Here is a 24,698-nt window from a genome sequence, read left to right on the forward strand (position 1 = left end):
GCCACTCGGGCCGTTGTCCATTCTCCTTCCATAGCAGAATGGGAGCCAGATCATTATCTTCCAACTGGTCCTCTCTAATTTTTTCATCTGACCAGGATCCGGTAACATCTACTCCTAGACGACAACACTCAATTTCTTTTTCTTCTGCCTTCACGCAGTACCTGCACTCCATTTTGCATGGTCTTCGAGACAATGCATCAGCATTCTGGTGAATCAGTCCCTTCCTGTGTTCAGTCTCAAATTCATAACTCTGCAACCGTTCAACCCATCTCGCCACCTGTCCCTCTGGATTCTTGAAAGATAGTAGCCATTTCAAGGCTGCGTGGTCAGTTCTCAGTTTAAACCTTTGTCCATAGAGATATTTATGAAAATGTTTAATTGAATCAACTACAGCCAACAATTCACGTCTCGTAACACAATAATTCATTTCAGACTTTGACAACCTTCTACTAAAGTAAGCTACGACCTTTTCGTTTCCATCAATGCACTGCGATAGCACAGCACCGATCCCCGTACCGCTTGCGTCTGTATCTAGAATGAATGGTGTACCCGCCAGTGGGTATGCTAACATCGGCGACGAAAGGAGAGCCTCTTTTAACTTTTCAAACGCCTCCTGGCATTCTATTGACCATGTAAACCGCTTTTTCTGTTCTGTCAGTTGGTGAAGAACTCCTGCAATCCTAGAGAAGCCTGGAACAAAGCGTCGGTAATAAGTACAAAGGCCCAGAAAACTTTTCAGTTCCTGTACACTTTCAGGGACAGGCCATTGCCTAATCGCTTCACTTTTGTCTGGATCCGTGCTTATACCTTCGCTTGATACGACATGGCCCAAATATTTCACTTCCTTCTTGAATAGGTCACACTTCTTGGGGTTGATCTTCATGCCCGCACTTCGAATCCTTTGAAACACTTCTCTCAAATTGTTCAAATGTTCATCAAATGTACTCCCAAGTACGATAATGTCATCAAGATATACCAGACAAGTATTCCAGTTAAGACCTCTCAAGACTTGCTCCATCAATCTCTCAAAAGTGGCTGGTGCATTGCATAGGCCAAATGGCATCACCTTAAATTGCCATAGGCCACTTCCAGCTGAAAAGGCCGTCTTTCCTTTATCCTTTGGGTGCATCGCTACCTGCCAATATCCGCTTTTGAGGTCTAGAGTCGAAAAGATTTTTGATCCGGCAAGTGTGTCCAGTGTGTCATCAATACGGGGAAGAGGATAACTGTCTTTCTGAGTGACATTATTCAATGCCCGGTAATCTACACAAAACCGCAAAGTCCCATCTTTCTTTTTAACCAACACAACTGGTGAACACCACGGGCTGTTGGATGGCTCGATGACCCCTTGTTGTTTCATACTTTCCAGCATATCGATTGCTTCTTGCTGTTTGGCCAGCGGTAGACGACGTGGTGGTTGTCGAATGGGTCTGGCATTTCCTGTATCAATACGGTGCTGCACAAGGTTTGTAATCCCGCAGTCATTCTCGTCATTGGGAATAATGTCCATAAATTCCAAAATTAATTCCTCAGCCTTGTTATATTCTTCCATCGAAAGACTTTCTTTCGTCTTGATAAGAAGTTTGGGTATCTGTGAATTTTCCTTCGGTGCCGTGTTTGTCGATACCTCTGCGTCCAGACATTGTGTGATCAGATCCACGGAGTAACAGTCCGCTATGACACTACCCGCTCGTAGCTTTCTTTCCTGCGAGTAAAGATTCATGACCCTCACGGGGACCTTTCTATCATCAACACTGACCACTAACGTCTTTCCTACAGCCAGCCTATTCTCTATTCCTCTCGCTGTTTCTACGAGTTTCGTGCGGATAGTTTCGCAACTTCCTTCAATCTTTCCCCAAATTATACATTCCGATTGTGCTGGTATGGTCGTATCTTCTACTAACAAAATTCTTCTCACTAGACCTTCTCCGGTATCTTCCTCGAGTAGTGGAATCTCCATGTTAGCATATTGTATAGTACCATTTGCCATGTTTAAAGACAGCCCGAATGCTTGCATAAAATCCAAACCAAGGATACACTCGTCGGTCACATTAGCGACCAGGAAATCATGACTGAATGGTTGGGTTTGAATTTCGAAGTTTAGTCTAACCTGTCCTAACACTGGTATTAGTTCACCGCTGGCTGTTTTCAGTGTATAACCGTTCGTTCGTATCAATTCCTGATCTCCAATATAATCGGGTCGAATTATCGACCGAGATGCTCCAGTATCCAAAAGAAAAGCACGACACCCGCTGCCGATCTTTCCTTGTACCTTTAAACTTCTATTTCTTCCCAACACTGTGACAGAAATAACCATTTTTGGAGCTTCTGTATACCGTGCTGCCTGTCTCCGCTCCTTGAAACCGGCAGACTTTAGTTTTCCCGGTTGCCGTTCTGCCTTCCTTGTGTTTGGCGTTCACGGCCCCGAAACACTCTGGTGCAATCCCTTTGCATGTGACCAGGGTTGTTGCAATTCCAGCAGCGAAAGGGTGTCCTGTTATGTCTGATATAGGGTCGCCGTTCGTCTCTAGTCTCTTCCACCACCCTTCTGACAAGCCGTGCTACATCCTCCTCCTGGGGTCGTCTTTCGTCTATAGCCTCCCCAACCAGTCTTCGTACCAGCTGTGTAGGATCCTCCTCCCGAGCATCTATCGTCCGGCTGTAATAAGTGGCCTTCGCTGAATCTCTGGCCACCTCGTAGGACAGAGCATAGATAAGAGCTTCACTTACTTTCCGTTTTCCACTGATTCGGATGGCTTTCTTTAGTTCCGCATCTCGCACTCCATCTATGAAGGCATCTGTAACTATAACATCCACAAATTCTGGTGTTGCCAATGGATAAGCCAGACGGGCAAGACGCTCAATGTCCGCCGCTAATTCCTGTAGTGTCTCTCCACACTTCTGCTGTCGACTTTTCAATTGTATTCTAAACACTTCCTGTAAGTGTTCGTCGCCGTATCGCAGTTCCATTGTTTTGACCATGGCATCGAAGTCCGTCTGGTCCTTCATGGTCTGTAACAATTCGGCTGCCTTGCCTCTGAGTGCCAACACCAGACCAGTTGCTTTCTCTGCCTTTGTATTCCATCTGTTTACTTTGGCCGCCGCTTCAAACTGCAATCGGTACACCGACCAAGAAACAGAACCGTCAAACACCGGCGGTTTAGTCTTCCCAGCCATTTCATTCACAGTGGCCCCAGCATCTTGTTTCTTTTCCAGCTCCGCCTTCATTTCACTACGTAGTAGTTGCATTTTAGAATTGAAATCCTCTACCATTTGGGACCTTAGCTCAGTTACATCATTTCTTAATTGTTGTTTGGAGTCGTCTATATCCTTCTTCAACTCAGTCACAAATGATTTTATAGAGATCAGTTCATTACCCATTTCTTTTTTAAGTTCATCCTTTAATGATTTCATGTCTTCTTTCATTGAGTTTCCTATGTCAGTATTTGTTTTGCCTTGTTCTTGTATCATGTTCCAAAGCTCCATCATAGTCGGTTCTATTTCAAACTCATAGGTCTCCGGGTCCTGTTCTTCCTCTATCATGCTTTGCCTAAGACGCTCCATAAGTGCCTCCTTGTTGCCGCTCACCTTCAGCTCTCTACCTCTGAGTTCCTGCTTAAGTTCCTGTAGTGACAGTTGACTAAGTGTTTTCTTAGACGCCATCTAGTATTAAAACGTTGATCAACTAAAAACAAAACTTATGTTGATTTACCCGAAAATGGACTCGTTCGATGTCCCATACATAGATCTAGACCATCCTCTCCCCTTTCGTTGAGGATCCCACTTCTGACACCAATTGCTATAACTTAGCCAAATAACCTCAACGAAAGGATTATAAAATAACAAAATAGAATGTTTAATAACTAAATAGGGAACTAGATCTAGAATCACAGCACAAGCGTCGTTTTCATCTCTAATCATCGGCCATCTTGACTTCTTCTCTTATTTCATGTCTCTGTCCTGTGTCTCATGGTGCGCAGTCTCACACCTAATGACAACGTGCAATGTAGAGTCATAACACTATATACCTTATCATAGGTTGTCGTCCAGATATTTATATAGGAATCGTCAATGGCTGTGTATGCAAACACAGTGGCCGATACTGAAATAATGAGTTTTTCTTTAGGACATCCTCTTGCAGTCAAAAAGTTAGCTACGTAATTCTACAACAACACAAAAAAATAATATTTTTAATGTCCTTTTGACGTCCGTCTTGTAAAAACACTAAAAGACGTATTCTACAAATGTAAGACGTTCCCTTACTCAAAGCCCTGGATGGAGAAGCTGCCATTGCGTTTAATGTCTGTTTGTTTCCATTGAGTACAGAAAGAAGCTGGAAGCTCCACGATATAATACGCTATTACGCTAATATTATTGGATGTCACAATTGACGTAATTGATTCTCGAAGCAAACAGATGAAGCTACATGAAGCATGAGCCGAAGCGGAGCCCATTGTTAAACTTGGTTTGACTCGAGACCAAACGTTATAGAAAGGCCTCAACACTGACATGCGACGTCGCAACCTGTGGGCAGTGGAGACCAATAGCTCGTTACCACGTCGCACAGACCTGTGACCTACTACTACTACTATACATTTATTAAAAGAAAGAAAAAAAAGTGAACAACTTGAATAAGAACTGCAGGGCTAAAGACTTCTCAGCCTTTTTAAGTTAATACACTAACCACTGTGCCAAGGAAATGTTTACGAAAATCAAATGTTTTATAGGCATCTATTATTAGTTTAAACTTTACTCTCTACAAATTATATAGGGAACTAATTCAACTTATACAAATTTATCAGTCAAGTACCTTTTTTTTCACTAGTTCGAAATACCAAACAAAATAATGAAAGACCAATAGTTAATTAACTAAATTGTTAATTTTTTTAAAATTGATTCTTATTTTGTCAGGTAAAAGAAATAATTGTGCAAAATTTCAGCTTGATCCGAGTTCGGCTGTGGGAGAAATAATGTGAACAAACCTTTAGCAGACAGACAGAAAAAACAGGGTGTGTTGATTTAAACTTGAAAGAAAGAAATGTACTTTAAAACTACGGAACTCATTTTTTTGTGCTATTACTATTTATGCTTTATATATAGAATGCGGCCTTTTTGGGGAAAAGCCGAAAATAAAATTCAAATTTTTATTAGGAAACTTGCGTTTTTTTTGTGTGTTTTTTTGAGAATTGCGGCGTTAAATCTGCGAATCTGCCAAGACCGTGTCTTAGTGAGCACATAAGAGTTAAAGGAACATGTGTACGAAATTTTATGCGAATCCGTACAACAGTTCGAGAGATTTCTTGATACATAAATCAGTGAGTCAGTCAGTAATAGATAGGTATTTTGCGCTTATAATCTAGATTATTGGAATACATATGTCATTCTTGTGGCATTCCCTCAAAATGTGACACCCAATATATCTGATGTTTTAAAGCTAACTGGGAGATCTAGTGTAACATTCTTGCGTTTTCTACACTAATGTTTATGTACATTGTGAATGTTCTGAATTTAATAAGCCTAACCAAGAAGTACGTAGCCTACTCACAATAGTTCTCTCATCTGATTGTGACAAGTCGGATTAAGATTTGGCCGTTTTGGGTGTCTAGGGGATTTTTATGGTTTGAGAATCCTTACTTGCACATATAAACTACAAGCACAGCGTTATAATGCAGGCAACAAATACTATATTTAGATGTAAACTTATGTACAGTTTATTATACAAAATAAGATAATGAAAGGTGAAATGCTGTACAGTTGCTAGTATGGGATCTAGCTTATTTACACATATAGGACTATCATCATCAGATATTAGAACCAAGTGGTCCGAGTGTCATTAGGCTGGTTGCTTAGCTTTTGGTCCTGTGCTGCACTGGTGAGACGGGTGTGGCTGGTACTGATGCTGTCTGCTGGTGGGCTGGCGTAGTGGATCCAGGCTCCGTGTGCAGTCCAACTTGTATGGTTACAGAGCTAAGCTGCGTCTACCAATCAGTTAAGCCAGTGACGAGTCTGTGGCTAGCGTTGTTACTTGGACTCTTGAAGGATGAGTAGGTCTGATGTCTACAGATCTGGTGCCAGCAAATCTGCTATCAGCTTTAGGTTGCTAAGATTTCAGGCGGGTGTAGCCTATAGATAAAAGCTGCAACGATATGATGTATGCGTCGGTTTAGCCATAATGATAACACTGGGAGGTAGATGCCTTTCCGTGAAGGACATCTTCAGACTGATGTATAGAAACCATAAGCTAGTTTCATATTTATCAAAGGGACATAACAAATGAATATAGTGTCCCATCAAGGGAGATAACAATAATAATGGGGACTCCCATAAAGGGAAATAACAAACAGTAATAAGTGATATATGATAAGTAATACAAGTGTCGTTCACCAATCACGGTGAGTAGCAAGTACCTACATCGCTTAGATAAATGAGATGAAAGGGGAAGGGGAGATCAACGTCTGATACTCGCCCATGCTCTCACATAAGTAAACATAGAGCATAAGTAAATACATACTCAGTAGTAAGACATGTTTACATAATGTTTGGATAATTCCCTGCCAAGGAATTAATCAATGATACTACGTTGAAGGCTCGTGCTGAGCGCTAATATATCAGAGTTAAAACAATAATAGTTAAAGAGCTAAATACATCTGGTAAGAATTGTTAATAAACTCTAGTCCAGCTGGTTGGAACATTTAGCCACAAAAGTCATGATATAAAATATAAGTATACAGTAATCTACTTACATTATCCATGATAAGAATGCACAAATATATACACAAATAATGTAGTAACAAATGCACATATATATATATATATATACATCACTAAGTAAAATGGTTCACAAGCACTTTACTAAGTTACATACCACCAATCCAAAGTGAAATAAGGGAATGAAAATAGTCTAGAGCTCAAGCAAGAGATAGATGTGCTCCCTCTGGGCTCTCCAGCGTGAATGAGATCGGACGATGAAGTTTGTCCATATACACGTGGATAGCCAAGGGGGGGGGGGGTGAGTGGCGGGAGATAGGTGCAAAGGTGGTCTAGACTATTTGACGTCTTTGACAAAAGGGGTCCACGCTTGACCGTGACGAGAGTTTCCGGGAGATAGACATTGCGCGAGGGCGCGAGTTGAAAGCCCAGGAAATCAGCCCAGGTGGTCAGGTGGATTATGAAGGGGAGATTATCAGAGCTGGGTACATCAATGGAGATTATACCTTGATAAAGGCTAGTGCCAGACGAACAGCGTTGCCCGAGGCGTTGAGTTGAATGGGCACTTTGAAGTGACCAGCCGCTCCCAACAAGGGGGGGGGGGTCAACGGATGTTTGCCAAGATAGGAAAAGGGGAGCGTACTCTTGTCAAGAGTCTAGTGTGGCACGTGTCAAGGTGGGGATAGTAAAATGTGACATCGCTGCCAAAGGGGGTGGGGTTGGATTGGAGGGGTGGTGGCTGTGTTTTTAGCGCTTGATTGGCTAAATTAATAAAATTGATGATTAATAGCGAGTAAATAAATTAATTAAATGCTTAGACCTGAGTGATATCTTGAGTGAGCTAAAACGGTTCGTCACACTGATGACCTAATCCCGTACAAGGCAGTGTGATGTCTAGGTGGTTCTACCACTGACTTCCGTACAAAGTACATGGAATCCATAATAACTAGATCAGCAGCTCTGTAACAGAGACACACAGAAACATAGAGACAGCACAGCTAGTCAGAGTCACGTGACAGCTAACTGACGCACATTACTGCAGTCTGGAGAATCACAGCTAGTTACAGTCACATTACAGCTAGATACAGTCACATCACACTATATCTAGTTAGACACGTCATATCTAAATTACACAATTATTGAATTAGGATTTTGTTGGCAGTGTATATATATATATATATATATTTATTTATTTATTCATTTATTTTTTTATTTATTTTTGCTGACATTTTGGCGGCCCGGATGGAACCACGTCGCGGGCCGGGTATGACCCGTGGGCCGTATTTTGGGCATCACTGATCTAGATAAATCAAATAAAGCTAGATAAATCACATGGCAACTAGATAAATCACATCACAACAAGATAAATCCCATTACATTTAGTGAAATCACATTACATCTAGATTAATCACATTTAAGATAGATAAATCTCATTACATTTAGTGAAATCACATTACATCTAGATACATCACATTACACTGATCACAGATAGTTAGAGACACATCGTAAATAGCGAGACACACTATCGTTAGATCGGAATCGCTTCACTCATTCTATCCGATGTTACGCACCACTGCTAACTGTCTCGCAAGTTTTAACCATCTTTCTTTACGCCTCTTAATGATTTTGATACCAATACAGATAGCGTGCCATTCCCTAATTTCCTTCATGCATTTTTTTTTCTTGGTCGCTGCGTGGCCAGAACAACGAAGCCTTTACTTGCCAAGACTTTTGTCGGGTATCTCATAATAATCACGTGAAATAATATTGGAACATATATATATAGCTCCGCCTTCGTGGTTGAAGATGATCACATTTCCTGTCGATACGAAGATGACTGTAAAGACCAATACTCGCTTTAAAAGGCCGGCCGCGTACGTGGTATGGGTGGGTTAGATCAGTTGCAGATAGGCAGATAGATAGGCCTGCTTCTTCTCTCAGCTTTTTGTTGGTTCGGCGCTCTTTTGCTTGCTGGCCACTCTCCTTGCTTCGTATCTTGTGACTCAGACACTCACGGCTTCACGATCGAGCGATCGAGAGGTAGTGCTTACCAGTCGTGAATGTCAATATCACACTCCTTGATGGAGCTGTTGAGAGTTTCTTTATAGCACTTGTATTGACCCACTTGTAGCGCTTTCCTGCACACAACTCCCCGTACAGAAGTCGTTTGAGAAGGCGATTGTCTGGAATGTGAACTACGTGTCCCACCCATCGAAATTTGCATCTTTATACTGTGGATACTTTTCGTATTAGATAACTAAGATTTCATTATCAGGAATATGGTTAGACCAATGCACCTTATGAATTTTCCTTAGACAGCGTAGGTGGAAGGAGTTAAGCTTTTTTAAAATTGCGGGAATATAAGGCCTAAGACTATGATGCGTATAAGAGTGATGGGAGCACTTCAGCACTCTAGATTTTCAGTTTTGTGGATATGCTGAACCCTGAATCCTCTCCGTTGCATCACCTTTCCTTGAAGTCTGCCAAAAGCAGCACTAGCACAACACGGAAGTCTAAACAAAATCTAGCTCACAACAGTAGCACGTCTTACCCCTCTTGCATCTCTGATCCCTCTCTCTCTCCCCGCGTGGCTTCCTGTCCAGTCCTTGGTTTCATCATTCCACACTACCAAATATTTACGCTCCATTGCCTCATCGTGACCATGGAAACACACACATAACATGCCATAACACCAACATACAACCAAGCAGAATTGCTCAGCAAAGAAAGTGTTTACAACAAATATCTGACATTCGAACGTACAATAGCATAATGAAACAGTTGACATTTGACATGTGACATACAATACCTGGATATTCCAAGAATGCTTTCACGAGCCTCAAGAGTGGCTAAATCACTCACTAACGTTAAAGGCACCAACAACAGCAACTTCTCTCTTTTTGTTGATCTACCCTCATCGACAAATTTGTTAGCGAGGGCCTACATAAAATACAACAAATGATGGACTCAAAATTACAAATAACAATGATATTGATATATATCGAATTTTTTTTTTAACAAATTAACTCATAATTATTGTTTGAAATAGCTCGTCTTATTTATATAATTTTACTAGACATATGTTACCCGCGACCCGCGGGTCTTTATTTGCGCATTACTGTCGATATAGTCACTGAGAGCGTTTTGTAAACAATTAAACGAAATAATAATGTAATAAGTAAAGCGAATGTGTCAATGTAAAAATAGTGTGAATGAAGCTATCAAATCAGAATAGCTAATAGGCTTAAATCCATTTGTTCAAATTAAAACATTTGCTTATAGGCCTACATATATTTGATTAAAATTTGAGACGAATAGACTTAATTTTGTATGTCCATGTGGTAAAGTATAAAGTAGATCTTTAGGTAGACATATATCTAAATCTACACTAATCTAGAGGCTTTTGGCTTTTATAGAGTTCATTCTGTGTTGCGCATGCGTGACTTTTTTTCATGAATGAAGATATAATATCTCAACACGGCTACGCAGCTTTATTTAGCGAACAGCGAACGAATGTATTAAAAAATGCTTTAGGAAAACAAATTTGAATGCTAATTTGATTAAAATATGAAATGAATGTACAATAATTAGTATGTTTATGTGTTAAAGCATAAAACTATCTTTGCGAAAAGAAGTTTTATCATCTTAGAGTTCAATAAGAGTTTTAGACCTAGGAATAGACTCAGTAGAGAGATGTGTTAATCACTGTTATTTAATGTGTAACCTTTTGGTAATGTCTAATGAAAGGATGTTCGCCAGACATTACCCGCGGCCTGCGGGTCTAAGTTTGTGTTTACTAATCTAGTGGATTGGATTTAGATGTATGTTAAACCTAACTAATGATCCTTTCAAGTTTTTTCTCTTTCGCTACGAAAATAAAATTAGGTTTGCGAAAGTGGGTTTACCCGATGTCGATACATTCTTATCTATTAAAAACGAAAAGAGCGATAGCTTTGTTAAATGAATGGGATTATAAAGTGAACAATTAAACGAAATTATATTTAGTACGCGATTCATGAATGAATATAGATCTAGGCCTTTAACTCGGCTTCGCAGCTTTCGTAGGCGAATGTAGCTTTAGAAAACCAAATTTGAATGTTTATTTGATCAAAATATGAAATGAATGGACTTTAATTAATATGTTTATGTGTTAAAGTATAAAAATATCTGTGCGAAGAGAAGTTTTATCATCTTAGAGTTGAATTAGAGTTTTAGATCTAGGGATGGGATTATAAAGTAAACAATTAAACGAATTAATATTTAGTACGCGATTCATTACGGAATTGTCTAATGAAAGAATGTTCGTCAGGAAATCTGTAATCACAGATATAAGGAACTAATTAATGTAAAAAATGCTTTTTAAACACAAAATTGAAGGTTAATTTTATTATATAATGAAATCAATGGATCTTCTTTTGTCTTTTCATGTGTCAAAGTAAAAAACTATCTGCGCAAAGTGTAGGCCTATTTCTTAAAATTAGATCTAGGTCTAAATCCTTTCTATCTTTTCTCATGTCAACATTGTAGACATGGCCTAGATCCATAAAATACTATAGCTGTAATAGAGTCGGACAACTTTATTTTTTTTTGAGGGTCTTAAGTTTGTTTTAGGGCTACAATACATACACTACGGTCTAAGTTGGTACCCAAGGAACATTCCTGCCTAGTTTTATCAAGATTGGTCAAGCGGTTTTGATGTCTATAAGTAACATACATCCATACATACACCACACATTCTACTTTATAATATAGATTACGTATAAATTTTTTGCCATGAGGTCCAGAAAGCTAAAAGTATCCATTTTAGTATAAAACACTAGTGGCAGAACTAAAGAAAGGCACTGACCTGCAAGACAACAATGAACCAGTCTTTATTTTCAAGTGGTCTGGACTGCTTTTCAAACCTTTGCCTGATCTCTATACCGTCAAAACTGTTGGCGCGTAAAAAGTTGACTACGTTGTCGTAGAACTTGTACCTTGAGTTATGGTTATTGACCATTTGGTCGAAAGCACTATCGTAACTTGAAATCCAGTTGATTAGCTGTAAGATGACTTTAAACTGCGGGTTGCTTTGTTTCAGACTTCTGAGTGTTTGGAGGCTTGGCATGAATATAGGAGAGAAAAGTTATTTATTATTTATGTATGAATATGTACATGAGTTTCAACCCAATAAATTTCCAAGAAATTCTACATTAAAGACGTAGATACGTCTCTTTTCCAGACCATGGAAACTCATTACACTCATACTTGCTACTATCGATATATTACTTCTTCCTAATTGACCTTCTCTCTCTCTCTCTCTCTTTGGCATTCCTAATATGTTTCTCCCTTTTGATAACTCTTTCTCACACTTAAAATCTCTCATGCTCTATTTTTATCTATCTATCTATCTATCTATCTATCTATCTATCTATCTATCTATCTATCTATCTATCTATCTATCTATCTATCTATCTATCTATCTATCTTATATATCTAATCTATCTATCTATCTATCTATCTATCTATCTATCTATCTATCTATCTATCTATCTATCTATCTATCTATCTATCTATCTATCTATCTATCTATCTATATATCTTATATATCTAATCTATCTATCTATCTATCTATCTATCTTACAATTGGTTGAACTTTTCATGGGGACGAATCTGTTCGTTAACGTACGTAGCGTAGCCAACAATGAGAATGTGGCACAAATTAGTGTCAATATCATCTGGGCGAAAGTTGGTCTGGGTAATGCGGGACACGTAAAAAGTACACAGTCGGTACCTACATTGTCCTTTGAACACAAACAAAAAGTTCAAACTCATTTTAGTGGGGAAAATAATACAATACTTACTGTAAGCGTTATATTTTGGTTTTCCTTTTTACTACAAATAATGAGACAACAATAGAAAACATGTACAGTGATATACGATCTTATGTCTTTAAGATAAGGTAAGCTACTGTGGGTAGATTAATCCAGGTTAGGTTAAGGTAAGGTAGGGTAATGTCAGGTAAGCTAAGTTTAGGTAGGCTAATATGAGTTAGGGTAAAATTAGGTAGGTTAAGATGAGTTGGGGGTAAACTTAGGTAGGCTAAGGTGAGTTGGGGTAAACTTAGGTAGGCTAAGATGAGTTGGGGGTAAACTTAGGTAGGCTAAGGTGAGTTTGGGTAAACTTAGGTAAGATAAGGTGAGTTGGGGTAAACTTAGGTAAGATAAGGTGAGTTGGGGTAAACTTAGGTAAGATAAGGTGAGTTGGGGTAAACTTAGGTAAGCTAAGGTGAGTTGGGGTAAACTTAGGTAAGATAAGGTGAGTTGGGGTAAACTTAGGTAAGCTAAGGTGAGTTGGGGTAAACTTATGTAAGCTAAGGTAAGTTGGGGTAAACTTAGGTAAGATAAGGTGAGTTGGGGTAAACTTAGGTAGGTTAAGGTGAGTTGGAGTAAACTTATGTAAGATAAGGTGAGTTGGAGTAAACTTAGGTAAGCTAAGGTGAGTTGGAGTAAACTTATGTAAGCTAAGGTGAGTTGGAATAAACTTAGTTAAGATAAGGTGAGTTGGAGTAAACTTAGGTAAGCCAAGGTGAGTTGGAGTAAACTTATGTAAGCCAAGGTGAGTTGGAGTAAACTTAGGTAAGCCAAGGTGAGTTTGAATTAACTTAGGTAAGCCAAGGTGAGTTGGAGTAAACTTAGGTAAGATAAGGTGAGTTGGAGTAAACTTAGGTAAGCCAAGGTGAGTTGGGGTAAACTTAGGTAAGCCAAGGTGAGTTGGAGTAAACTTATGTAAGCTAAGGTGAGTTGGAGTAAACTTATGTAAGCTAAGGTGAGTTGGAGTAAACTTAGGTAAGATAAGGTGAGTTGGAGTAAACTTAGGTAAGCCAAGGTGAGTTGGAATAAACTTAGGTAAGCTAAGGTGAGTTGGAGTAAACTTAGGTAAGCCAAGGTGAGTTGGAATAAACTTAGGTAAGCCAAGGTGAGTTGGAATAAACTTAGGTAAGCCAAGGTGAGTTGGAGTAAACTTATGTAAGCCAAGGTGAGTTGGAGTAAACTTAGGTAAGATAAGGTGAGTTGGAATAAACTTAGGTAAGCTAAGGTGAGTTGGAATAAACTTAGGTAAGCTAAGGTGAGTTAGGGTAAACTTAGGTAAGATAAGGTGAGTTAGGGTAAACTTAGGTAAGATAAGGTGAGTTAGGGTAAACTTAGGTAAGATAAGGTGAGTTAGGGTAAACTTAGGTAAGATAAGGTGAGTTAGGGTAAACTTAGGTAAGATAAGGTGAGTTAGGGTAAACTTAGGTAAGATAAGGTGAGTTAGGGTAAACTTATGTAAGCTAAGGTGAGTTGGAATAAACTTAGGTAAGCCAAGGTGAGTTGGAGTAAACTTAGGTAAGCCAAGGTGAGTTGGAATAAACTTAGGTAAGCCAAGGTGAGTTGGAGTAAACTTAGGTAAGATAAGGTGAGTTGGAGTAAACTTAGGTAAGCCAAGGTGAGTTGGGGTAAACTTAGGTAAGCCAAGGTGAGTTTTAGTAAACTTATGTAAGCTAAGGTGAGTTGGAGTAAACTTATGTAAGCTAAGGTGAGTTGGAGTAAACTTAGGTAAGATAAGGTGAGTTGGAGTAAACTTAGGTAAGCCAAGGTAAGTTGGAATAAACTTAGGTAAGATAAGGTGAGTTGGAGTAAACTTATGTAAGCTAAGGTGAGTTGGAGTAAACTTAGGTAAGCTAAGGTGAGTTGGAGTAAACCTAGGTAAGCCAAGGTGAGTTGGAGTAAACTTAGGTAAGCCAAGGTGAGTTGGAGTAAACTTATGTAAGCAAAGGTGAGTTGGAGTAAACTTAGGTAAGATAAGGTGAGTTGGAATAAACTTAGGTAAGCTAAGGTGAGTTTGAATAAACTTAGGTAAGCTAAGGTGAGTTAGGGTAAACTTAGGTAAGATAAGGTGAGTTAGGGTAAACTTAGGTAAGATAAGGTGAGTTAGGGTAAACTTAGGTAAGATAAGGTGAGTTAGGGTAAACTTAGGTAAGATAAGGTGAGTTAGGGTAAACTTAGGTAAGATAAGGTGAGTTAGGGTAAACTTAGGTAAGATAATGTGAGTTAGGGTAAACTTAGGTAAGATAAGGTGAGTTAGGGTAACCTTAGGTATGATAAGGTAAGTTGGTTACTAAGCGCTGACATCCTTAGAGTTGTATGCAATATCGTCATTAAAAATAGCATACCTTATTAAAAGAATACAACATACCAGTGGAAAGTCCTATGAAACCCAACAGTGAGACAATAAGGACGGCTCTTTTCATCTATTAGATACAGTATTAACTTTAATAAATGTATTGTTAACTTTTGTTTTCAACTAATGAAATAATACAAAGAATCTTCATACCCCTCCCCAAACAAAACACCCTCCACCACCTGTGTGTGTGTGTCTGTGTGTGTGTGTGTGTGTGAAAAGAATTTTTTTTGGTCTCGTAATGTTACTCGGGAAATGATGTCCAAATAAAAAAAGAATTGATTTTTGCAAGCATATAATGTTTGTCTCTCTGTTTGACTGACCCATTATGGAAGTATATGTAATATAGTAAAAAAAATGGCTTTGGAACATAGACAGCTCCAGGAGTTCGTCTACATTTCGATAGATATAAATATTGAAATAGATCGTGTTCTTGGAAATGAGCAGACTAACAAAGACACAGTTCTAAAACTAGGTCAATGCCGATGGACTGCACTTTTGAAAACTAGGTCAGTCACGAAGGCACTTTAGCAAACTAGGTCAACCATGCACTGCACTTTCCAAAACTAGGTCATTCCATCGGGCACTTTCTTAAACTATGACTATCATGCACCATACTTTCGATAACAAGGTCAATCCTGCACGCATTTTCTAAAATTTGGTCAATCCTGCAGGCATTTTCTAAAACTAGGTCAGTCCTCCTGTGCACCATCTACAGCTATGTCAGTTCTCTAGTTTATTCTTTAAAAGTAGGTCTATCCTCCAAGTCACTTTCTAAAACTAGGTTAATCATGCACTGCACTTTCTAAAACTAGGTCTGTAGTCCTGAAAATTTTTTTTTTAAAACGAATACCGGTGCTATTTAGTCGGACACATTCTTAAACTATTCACACGAAATCTACAAAGAAAACTCGTCCTCCTAAATATGAAGTACAAATATAGAATTGTGCTCACACATGAATAGAAGGCCTTTTGCTATACCTTTAATCTTCTGAGAGGATAATTCTTGTTCTTACAAAGAAGACATGTTTTTGCTTCTAAGTATAAATTGGGATTTGGCTTACTCAACACGAGACTTCTATACTACATTGAGCCATCAATGAAAATAAGATTAACTACAAAGATTTGTCTGTTAAAGGTGTGATTATATGTAGTTTAGAGCTGACACTAAGACTTATTTCAAGTATTTATCACTTATTGTACAGGTCTATAAATGGTATGCAAAGGAGTGGATCATTGGTGATGGGCTTAAGCAAGGCCCATCGTTATAGTAGGACTGTACACTGACCTGTGACGTCACAGCCTGTGTGAAGCTTAGACCAATAGGTAGTTGTCACGTTACAGGTCTGACTTCTGGCGTCTAATCTACAACAGGTTGCGACGTCGCAGGTCAGTGTTTAGTGATTCTATAACGATTGGTTTCGTCTTAATAGTATATTTTCATCAGGGACTTAGCTGACATTTTATTTATTTATTACAAGGTTTGATAAAGACTTTTAAAAACCCAACAAAATGATGTAATTATTGAAAGACCTTTTATGTCTCACAAATCTGAATGATAATGTGTATTATCTACAAGGGCTACAAGACTATCGCTAATGTATAGAGAATAGGATCACCTCACCACGCAGGGTCGGACTTAGGCCACAGCAACCTATGCGGTCGCAGTGTGCCCTGCACTTTCATAGGCCCCGCGCTAATGCTAGGTGTAAATTATTAAATTGAATTTTTATAACTTATATATAATAACAGGTTTTCCGCGGCTTCCTGATTTTCCAGGAGCTCCTGGAAATCTCCTGTAATTGCAAAATATTTCTTTTGTCCTAGAAATCTGCTGAAATAAAAAAAAATTCCGAAAACTCATAAAAATCTCCTGAAAAATAGACAAAATTAAAATTGTCATTTTGGGGTGCCAACACTACACGCGTATAAAAAAACGGCTTTGTCAGCTTTCATTTGATAAAAAAATGTTTCTAAAGTCGAATGTATTTTCTAATTCAAAATCGTAATTTTGACATTATGCTTATCCCTTCCCAGACTGGGCCCCGCGCTATCCGTTTCGCATAGGGCCCCGCAATAGCTAGGGCCGGCCCTGTCACCACACCAATCATTATTCTGTTGAGCCGTTGGGGCACCACACAAGATCTGTTGTCTGTCTTTTCCCTTTCCTTTCTGTCCCCTACCTTGAATAAAATATAAAATTTCTCCCAATGACATTCTTTTATGTTGTCTTCCCATCGGTTTTCCCTGTCTGCCTCTTCACCTTTTCCTGGTACTGTTCCCTGAAGGAAGGTCTTTCCGAGCCCTGTGGAAAGGATAGAAGAATTAAATATAGTTGAATCTAAAATTAGACAAGTGAAATTTCTAGTTGGAGAGTCGAGTGACAGGAAGACGTGTATTTTAAAGTGAGGTGCACCTTGTCTATGTTGTTATTCGCTTGTGTTTCTACATAGGCCTATGTCTACATTAAAACTTAAAGTTATGTATATACTTTTAATAAAATTTATTTATTTATGTTCATTTTTAGCGGCCCACGAAAGGGGAAGAGCCGCTATTAGTTTTGTGTGTCCGTTTTTCCGTCCTGTTTAGATCACAGAAACTAGAAAAGAAAAGAAAAATCGGACATCATGATATTTGAGATCTTTCAAAGTTCTGATGTAAGGGCTTTTTTTTTTCATTTCTGAAAGCAATAAATTTAATTTTTAAAATTAACTATGCAAGCAGTTTTCATGGCTTGATTATTCCTGGTCCATGGGTGAATTCGACGGAGGCCCCCTCGAGTTTGTGTCATAACACAGACTCTCTTAGCAATCTTGTTTGTTTTTTTGAAAATAGGTTTGTTCAAGTTTGTTTTCAAGCTTGTAATTAATAATGAATTGGCTTACGCCTACAACGGTTTAGTTGTGCTAGCTGTTAGGATCCACAGTAAATCAACAATGTGACCTTCTAGGAAATCTCCCAGCATCGAATTAAAAGTCAAAGGTCCTTATGCTCTTCACTTCCTAACCTTGTAGTCTGGTGCATCTGTATAGTTCGTCAGCCGTGGTTTGATTATGACCGATTTCGTTTTCCAAGGCGCTAAAGGCTTTACACTGCGTTTTGTGCCTCCTGGTGAGGCCGATGAGACCTATGTGAGCCCAGATTGTTCGACTGGAGCTTGTGCCTTGATTTCCATCTCAGGCGCTGTTCTCTTGCCCAGCATCAGTCATGATGCACCAACAGACAGGTTGTAACTGATAAGTTGATCGGTTCTGTTAGTTACTTTATCTTCACAGCCGGTATGAAGTTTTTAGCTATACCTCTGCGGAGTATAGGAGTACCTGAGGCGCCCTGACAGTGCCTCCTCGTGGTGGGGGGTTTTCAGCATGATTAACTATTATACTACAGCGTAGGACGAGCCACTGTATCCTTAGTCTATCTGCAGCATAAATCTTACAGTATTAAGATAAATGGCTGTACATATGCAGTTCTTTCCCTTATATAAGCTTCGTTGTTGCTGGGTTTTTTTTTTAATAATTTTTATATTTCGGTTGTTTTATTTTCTACTGATACGTTTTAATATAAATGTTGTTTACATTTTATCTATTTATTATTTATAAGTCCTGACAATGTCACACGTGACCATAGCAATTTTTTAAACAACGGTTTACAGTACCCGGTGACCTTTGGGTTCTGTCAATAAGTTTGGACTTTAAACGTAGCCACTGTTTTTTTTTTTTTTTTTTTTGTTATGCATTCGGAAACTTTCATCATATAAAAGATTGAGTTTATGGTTTGACCCGAGGGTGGTAGATGAATATCGTGTTCCCGAAGACGTGTGTCAAGTGTTCGTCAAATGTTTCATATGTTTTGGATGATAGTTTACCTCCATGTCCAAACCTCCCGCAGGACGATCCTGGACCATCGAGACAACGGAATGACAGTCCAGCGCCCATACCACACGACCTGAACCGGAGTATCCCACTGAGCTGTAGCCTAGTGTTCTTGACGGTTATTGACTTGTAGCGCCAAACCGCTGGTAAACAACTAAACCGCTGAAGGCGTATTATACCTTAACTTTAAAAAAAAATAACTTGAATAACTTCTTTTGTAAACAAAACTAAATAGAACTTTTATTAGAATATAAACAAATTCAGCTTGTGATAAAATGAAATGAATGTAGTAGACTTATGTATTACTATAAAATGGTATTCTGAACAAAATCTAACTCACTACAATAGCACGTCTTTTCAGTCTGGAGTTCTAGAGTCGTCTGCCCTAGCTAAAACCGCTGACGACTTGTTTATCTTGCATCATCCACAACCACTCGCTTACGCCTTACCTCTTCCCACCGTCACCATAGAAACACACACACACACACTATAACACCTAGCAAGCTTCAAAGTAAACGTTTTTATGTTTCTCGAAAAGATAAACCAGAACTGACAGTGGGTAGTGATAGAAAACAGCCGCGAACTAGAAGCGCAAACAGGTCAGTAATAGGTTAAGTTTAGCATTGCGATCGCTACTTATCGTTTAAAATAGAGTTTAGCCTTTGAGTGATGCCGGCCTCTCTATCCCCTTTCAGTCTATACTCCCCCCCCCCCATCTCAAGGCTGTTGAGCCTATTATTCAAAAAGATATTTCTTATTGGTTTTAAACATGCATATCGTTGCAACACACCCAACACAGTTTTCTCTCTCTCTCTCTCTCTCTCTCTCTCTCTCTGTTATTTATTTGTTGTTTTTAGTTCATTAAGTTCACGTTTTCCTACAAAGAAATCCATGAACAAAACTTTTATCTCAAAGATTACCATCTGGAAGTTTTCTGACCTATATGATTTGTGGATTTTCTTTAGTAGTCTGTCAAACACTATTTGTAGTTTTGTTCCTTCAAAGTTTCTTGGCTTAAAAACACATAATAGAATGAGAGTTTTGACGGTCATTCTCCTTGCTAGTTTTCTGACACTAGGTAATAACTCTTGTCTATATAATTAATTTACATATGCTCCTGGGGTATCTAGACATTTAGATTACATTCTTATATATATACATATTGTTTATGTTCATAGTTAAATATTTATAGCATTTAATTTTTTTAGATGAACATTTTAAAATAAATCTCGGTGGTTGATAACAAACTATATGCATCCTCTGTATGGGAATCCTCAACTCAAGAAAACATTAAGAAATTGGAACAGACACAAAATAGAGCAATGAGATTCATAACAAACGAATATTCACATTTGACTACAGTAACACCTTTAGTAAAATCACTAAATTTAGAAAGCCTTCAGGACAGAAGACTCAAAAGGAAAGTAGAAACTATACACAAAACACAGAACCATAATCTTCAAATACAAAAACAAAATTTAATACAAGGTTACAAAAGACAGTTTGTATGGAAACACAAACTCAAAATCGGAACCCGAAGTAAAACGTTTTACATAATTCGGATAATCCTTCAGAGTTGAAGATAGTTTACTTCCTAGTCCAAACCTCCCGCAGGACGACGGGGGATGGGAGCAGGCAGGGTTTGAACCTTCGATCGTCGATAAATCCAAACGACAGTCCAGCGCGCAAACCGCATGACCAGTGGTCCACCCAGGTAGGCTTCAATATTTTCAGAAAGAACATCCGAATGAAATTATATCAAAGACAAATGAGAGATAAGAATGGAGAAAGAAGGTTAACAGATCTTGTGTAGTGCCCCAACCGTCCCGCAGATCAAAGGATACGTGAAAGTGAATGTAAAGTTAGATGTGAACCTGGCCTAACTAGTTTGTGGTCTATAGGGCAGATGATGTAAAGTTCATCTGTCGTTGTGGCCTACGGTTAACGAGGGTGTCATGTAGCCAGCACAACGACCAACCGCCTTTGCTTTTCCCCAACTAATGTCAGGTACCCATTAGAGCTGGGTAGACTCAGAAGTTGAAAATCCCAGTCTTCACCAGGATTCGAACCCGGGACCCTCGGTTCGAACTAAATAAGTTAATTTCTTTGAAAAGGCTCAATCTCATTTTCGAATTCTAAAAAAAAAAAAAAAAAAAAAAAAAAAAATTCCGCTATATAGAAAATTGTTCACAAAAATTATGTTTATAAGATTACTATTCGTCTTAAATTAGGTGTAACATATAATGCATACTAATTAGCTTTTTCTTATAAAAAAAAACTGCTTGCATAATTGATTTTTAAAAATTAGAATTTTCGCTTTCAGGAAAAAAAAAAGTAGCCGTTGCATCAGAACTTTGAATGGTCTAAAATATTGTGAAGTCGGATTTTCAATATCTCTTCTAGTTTACGATATCTAAACGGGACGGACCGACAGACGGACAGACGGACAGACATTTCGCACAAAACTAATAGCGTCTTTTCCCCTTTGGGGGGCCGCTAAAAATACTCTGAAAGACACAAAGATAAAGGCACATTCCTCGTCCCATATGCTATTAGAGCATGGAATGGGTTGCCTGAGCTAGCCAGGAAAACCAGTGACTTGGCAGAACTTAAGTCATTGGTTAATATGCATGACTTAATGCATAACGCCTAGAACGTAATCATCTTTTTTTTTTTTTTTGAACTAACGTCTGTATTATATAAGATAAGAGAAGAAGCAAACAAAGAGAAAATGGTCAAAAGAGAAAGATGTAAATTAAAAAAAAACAACAACTATAAATGAAGTAAACGGGAGATGCTTCTGGTGCTATTTGAAAAAGAAGCAGGGCCGGCCTTAGGCATAGGCAAACTAGGCAGCTGCCTAGGTCCTTCGATTCAAACTTTAAAAATCTAAATAATTTTATTTTAATAATTTTATAATTTAAACAAAATGTCTACAACTCACTTTAAAATTCACGTCTTTTTTGTCAGTCGTCTCCCGTGGGTTCTTCCATTTTAACCTCGATACCCCACTTAGAACCTCAACTGCGTTGAACTTACTTGTGTTCACATTCAACTAATACACATAAATGAACCTCCAAAGCTTTATTCGTCATATCAGAAACCCGCCAATTCACTCTATAAACACTAACATTGGGGTATTCCCGTTTCAGACACTAAAGGGGATCAGCCGGTGCTGCCCGCAGCCATCGCTTCCCCTGACAATGCAACTGCAAAGCCTGAAGAAATTAAAAACTTAATCGGAAATTAATCCAGCCAATTATACATAAAAAATACCACAAAGCATTGGCGACTTCAGTTTTAAAAAAGGTTACCTTAAACTAAACCAATCTTAACATACTTAAAAACATACTAAATATGATTTCTCTAAATTTTCCCTAGCTATCATTGCTATATTGACTGAAGCACAGTGTCCAATCTGTCCTAGACTGTACGCTCCAGTGTGTGCCAGTAATGGACAAACATACACTAATGAATGTATTATGGAATTTAGTTCCTGCATGTAAGTACAATGTACTCTAAAGGTCATCACCTAGATCAATTTCATGCTTGCAAAAGACATTGCACTGGTAATCCTCAAACGTGTAACTTCAATCGCGCTTAGGTCGACATCATCCATATAAGTGACATCGCTTAGATCGACATCTTCCACGTAAGTTTCATTGCTTAGGTCGACATCATCCATGTAAGAGACATCGCTTAGATCGACATCATCCATGTAAGAGACATCGCTTAGATCGACATCTTCCACGTAAGTTTCATTGCTTAGGTCGACATCATCCATGTAAGAGACATCGCTTAGATCGACATCTTCCACGTAAGTTTCATTGCTTAGGTCGACATCATCCATGTAAGAGACATCGCTTAGGTGGACATCATCCATGTAAGAGACATCGCTTAGGTGGACATCATCCATGTAAGAGACATCGCTTAGATCAACATCATCCATGAAAGTGACATCGCTTAGGTCGACATCATCCATGAAAGTGGCATCGCTTAGGTCGACATCATCTATGTAAGTGACATCGCTTAGGTCGACATCATCCATTTAAGTGACATCGCTTAGGTCGACATCTTCCATGTAAGAGACATCGCTTAGGTCGACATCATCCATGTAAGAGACAACGCTTAGGTCGACATCATCCATGAAAGTGACATCGCTTAGGTCGACATCATCCATGTAAGAGACAACGCTTAGGTCGACATCATCCATGAAAGAGACAACGCTTAGGTCGACATCATCCATGAAAGAGACAACGCTTAGGTCGACATCATCCATGAAAGTGACATCGCTTAGGTCGACATCATCCATGAAAGTGACATCGCTTAGGTCGACATCATCCATGTAAGTGACATCGCTTAGGTCGACATCATAGAATATGTAAAAGCTGTTTTCCCAAATGTCCCCCATGGCATGCTGGTTACATTATAATTAAGAAAAATTAAAACCCTTTTACTAAACCATGCTTTTGAGGGGTTTTGTTTTTAACATAGTTAGGGCCTGTGAGGGCCTTTTTTTTTCCTTATTTGGCTTCCAGTTGGTTTGTTTTTGCCAACAATGCCCAAATCTTTAGCTCTGAAAAATAAACAGACAAAATTTTTTAAGCGTTTTGACACATCATTGTTATCAAATTTTTGTTTCAGAAGCCATCTTGGTCTTACACTGGTGCACATGGGCCCTTGTTAGCCACAGTCCAAGGCGAATTCTCGAGTTTCTGTTGCTGGAGATTGTACAAAATGTTAACAGTGAATGCTTAATTGATATAATGGAAGACGTTTGTTTCTTTGTTGTATTTTCACATGCCCTTTTTTTTTTGTTAGTTAAAGTCTTTAAAAATTATAATCCAAAAGCTAACAGAATGCATAAACTTGTCCGCCTGTTCTAATTGCTAGATCTCTATTTTGAAAAGAATACGCAATGAAAAGATCTTACAATGACAATACAAATAAACAGTCGCTTTATCATATGCTTTCTATTTGTATTACTTTTTGCTTGTTTTCTATGCAAAAAAAAAAAAAAAAACTGAACCACTTCCACATGATCTGTCTCAGGAAAATATCGAATTCTAAAGTCCTTCGAAGAATGGGCCTGCAAAGTATCCACACAATCATGATGCAGTTCCAGCTGCGATGGGCAAGCGACTCCTATATGGCCAATTAAGGGAAGGGAGAGCTCACAAGATGGACAAAGAAAACGCTTCAGGAACACCCTCAAATAAATTTTAGTTTTCCAAAAGAAATCATAAAAAGATTGAACACGCACTACTAACAAACAACATAACTTAATTTCAATAATAGGTTCACAAAAATAGTCTTAACATGAAGCTTTTAACTTATTGATGGAACATTCTGATTTTTGGACCCTGAAAAAAATATACAAGCTTGGCTTCTCTACATCTAGCTTTTCAAACCGATGTTTTCGTATCGTAAATAAAATCAAAGCTTTTCATTTCTCGCATTACTAAATACGGTATCCTGTTAAGAATCTCACATCTTGGGAAAGCGAATGTTTAAACAAAAACTTCACTTACCGTACACAACGTTACATCGCCCTTTCAATGTCCACCAAAATGACTAATCATTGACGAAGAAAGCGAATACAAAAGGCTATTTTATCTCATAAAATATTTTCCGACTGCAGTGCTAGTTGATAATTTAAAAATTTAGTGCTGTAAAGCTTATCACAATTACATTGGCAACAATGGAGTTTTCAACCGAGCTAATGTTAAAAGCTTTTAGCAAAGAAGTATACAATAAATATTGCTAACTATGGAATTTAGTGGTATTTAAAGTTTTCACTGGGCGTCTAGAACACTAAATCTGTCAATTACAGTGTATTTCTACAATATTACGTAACTATCTAATCTGAGGACAAATATTCGTATTTAAAGAGTTTATATTCATAATTAAAAAGAT

At 38.4% G+C, this 24,698-nt stretch overlaps 1 protein-coding gene across 4 annotated transcripts in view; it reads right to left on the bottom strand.

The window, feature by feature from the left end:
* Positions 1 to 15,952, bottom strand: part of LOC106056146 (chitotriosidase-1-like) — a 28,107-nt gene extending 12,155 nt beyond the window's left edge. The window contains exons 1-8 of one of the 4 annotated variants that reach the window (XM_056006865.1): positions 15,865 to 15,946; positions 14,926 to 14,980; positions 12,332 to 12,491; positions 11,555 to 11,807; positions 9,518 to 9,648; positions 7,568 to 7,668; positions 5,546 to 5,559; positions 4,029 to 4,163 (exon numbers count right to left, since the gene is read on the bottom strand). In XM_056006865.1, coding sequence (XP_055862840.1) covers positions 4,029 to 4,163; positions 5,546 to 5,559; positions 7,568 to 7,668; positions 9,518 to 9,648; positions 11,555 to 11,807; positions 12,332 to 12,491; positions 14,926 to 14,980 — 849 coding nt within the window. In that variant the 5' untranslated portion in view covers positions 15,865 to 15,946. Of the gene's footprint in view, positions 1 to 4,028; positions 4,164 to 5,545; positions 5,560 to 7,567; positions 7,669 to 9,517; positions 9,649 to 11,554; positions 11,808 to 12,331; positions 12,492 to 14,925; positions 15,092 to 15,864 lie in introns of those variants that run through there. The other 3 variants (XM_056006867.1, XM_056006866.1, XM_056006868.1) reach the window with 3 other exon arrangements.
* Positions 15,953 to 24,698: the final 8,746 nt, after the last annotated feature.

This window comes from Biomphalaria glabrata, chromosome 12 (genome assembly GCF_947242115.1).
Source record: "Biomphalaria glabrata chromosome 12, xgBioGlab47.1, whole genome shotgun sequence".
NCBI lineage: Eukaryota > Metazoa > Mollusca > Gastropoda > Planorbidae > Biomphalaria > Biomphalaria glabrata.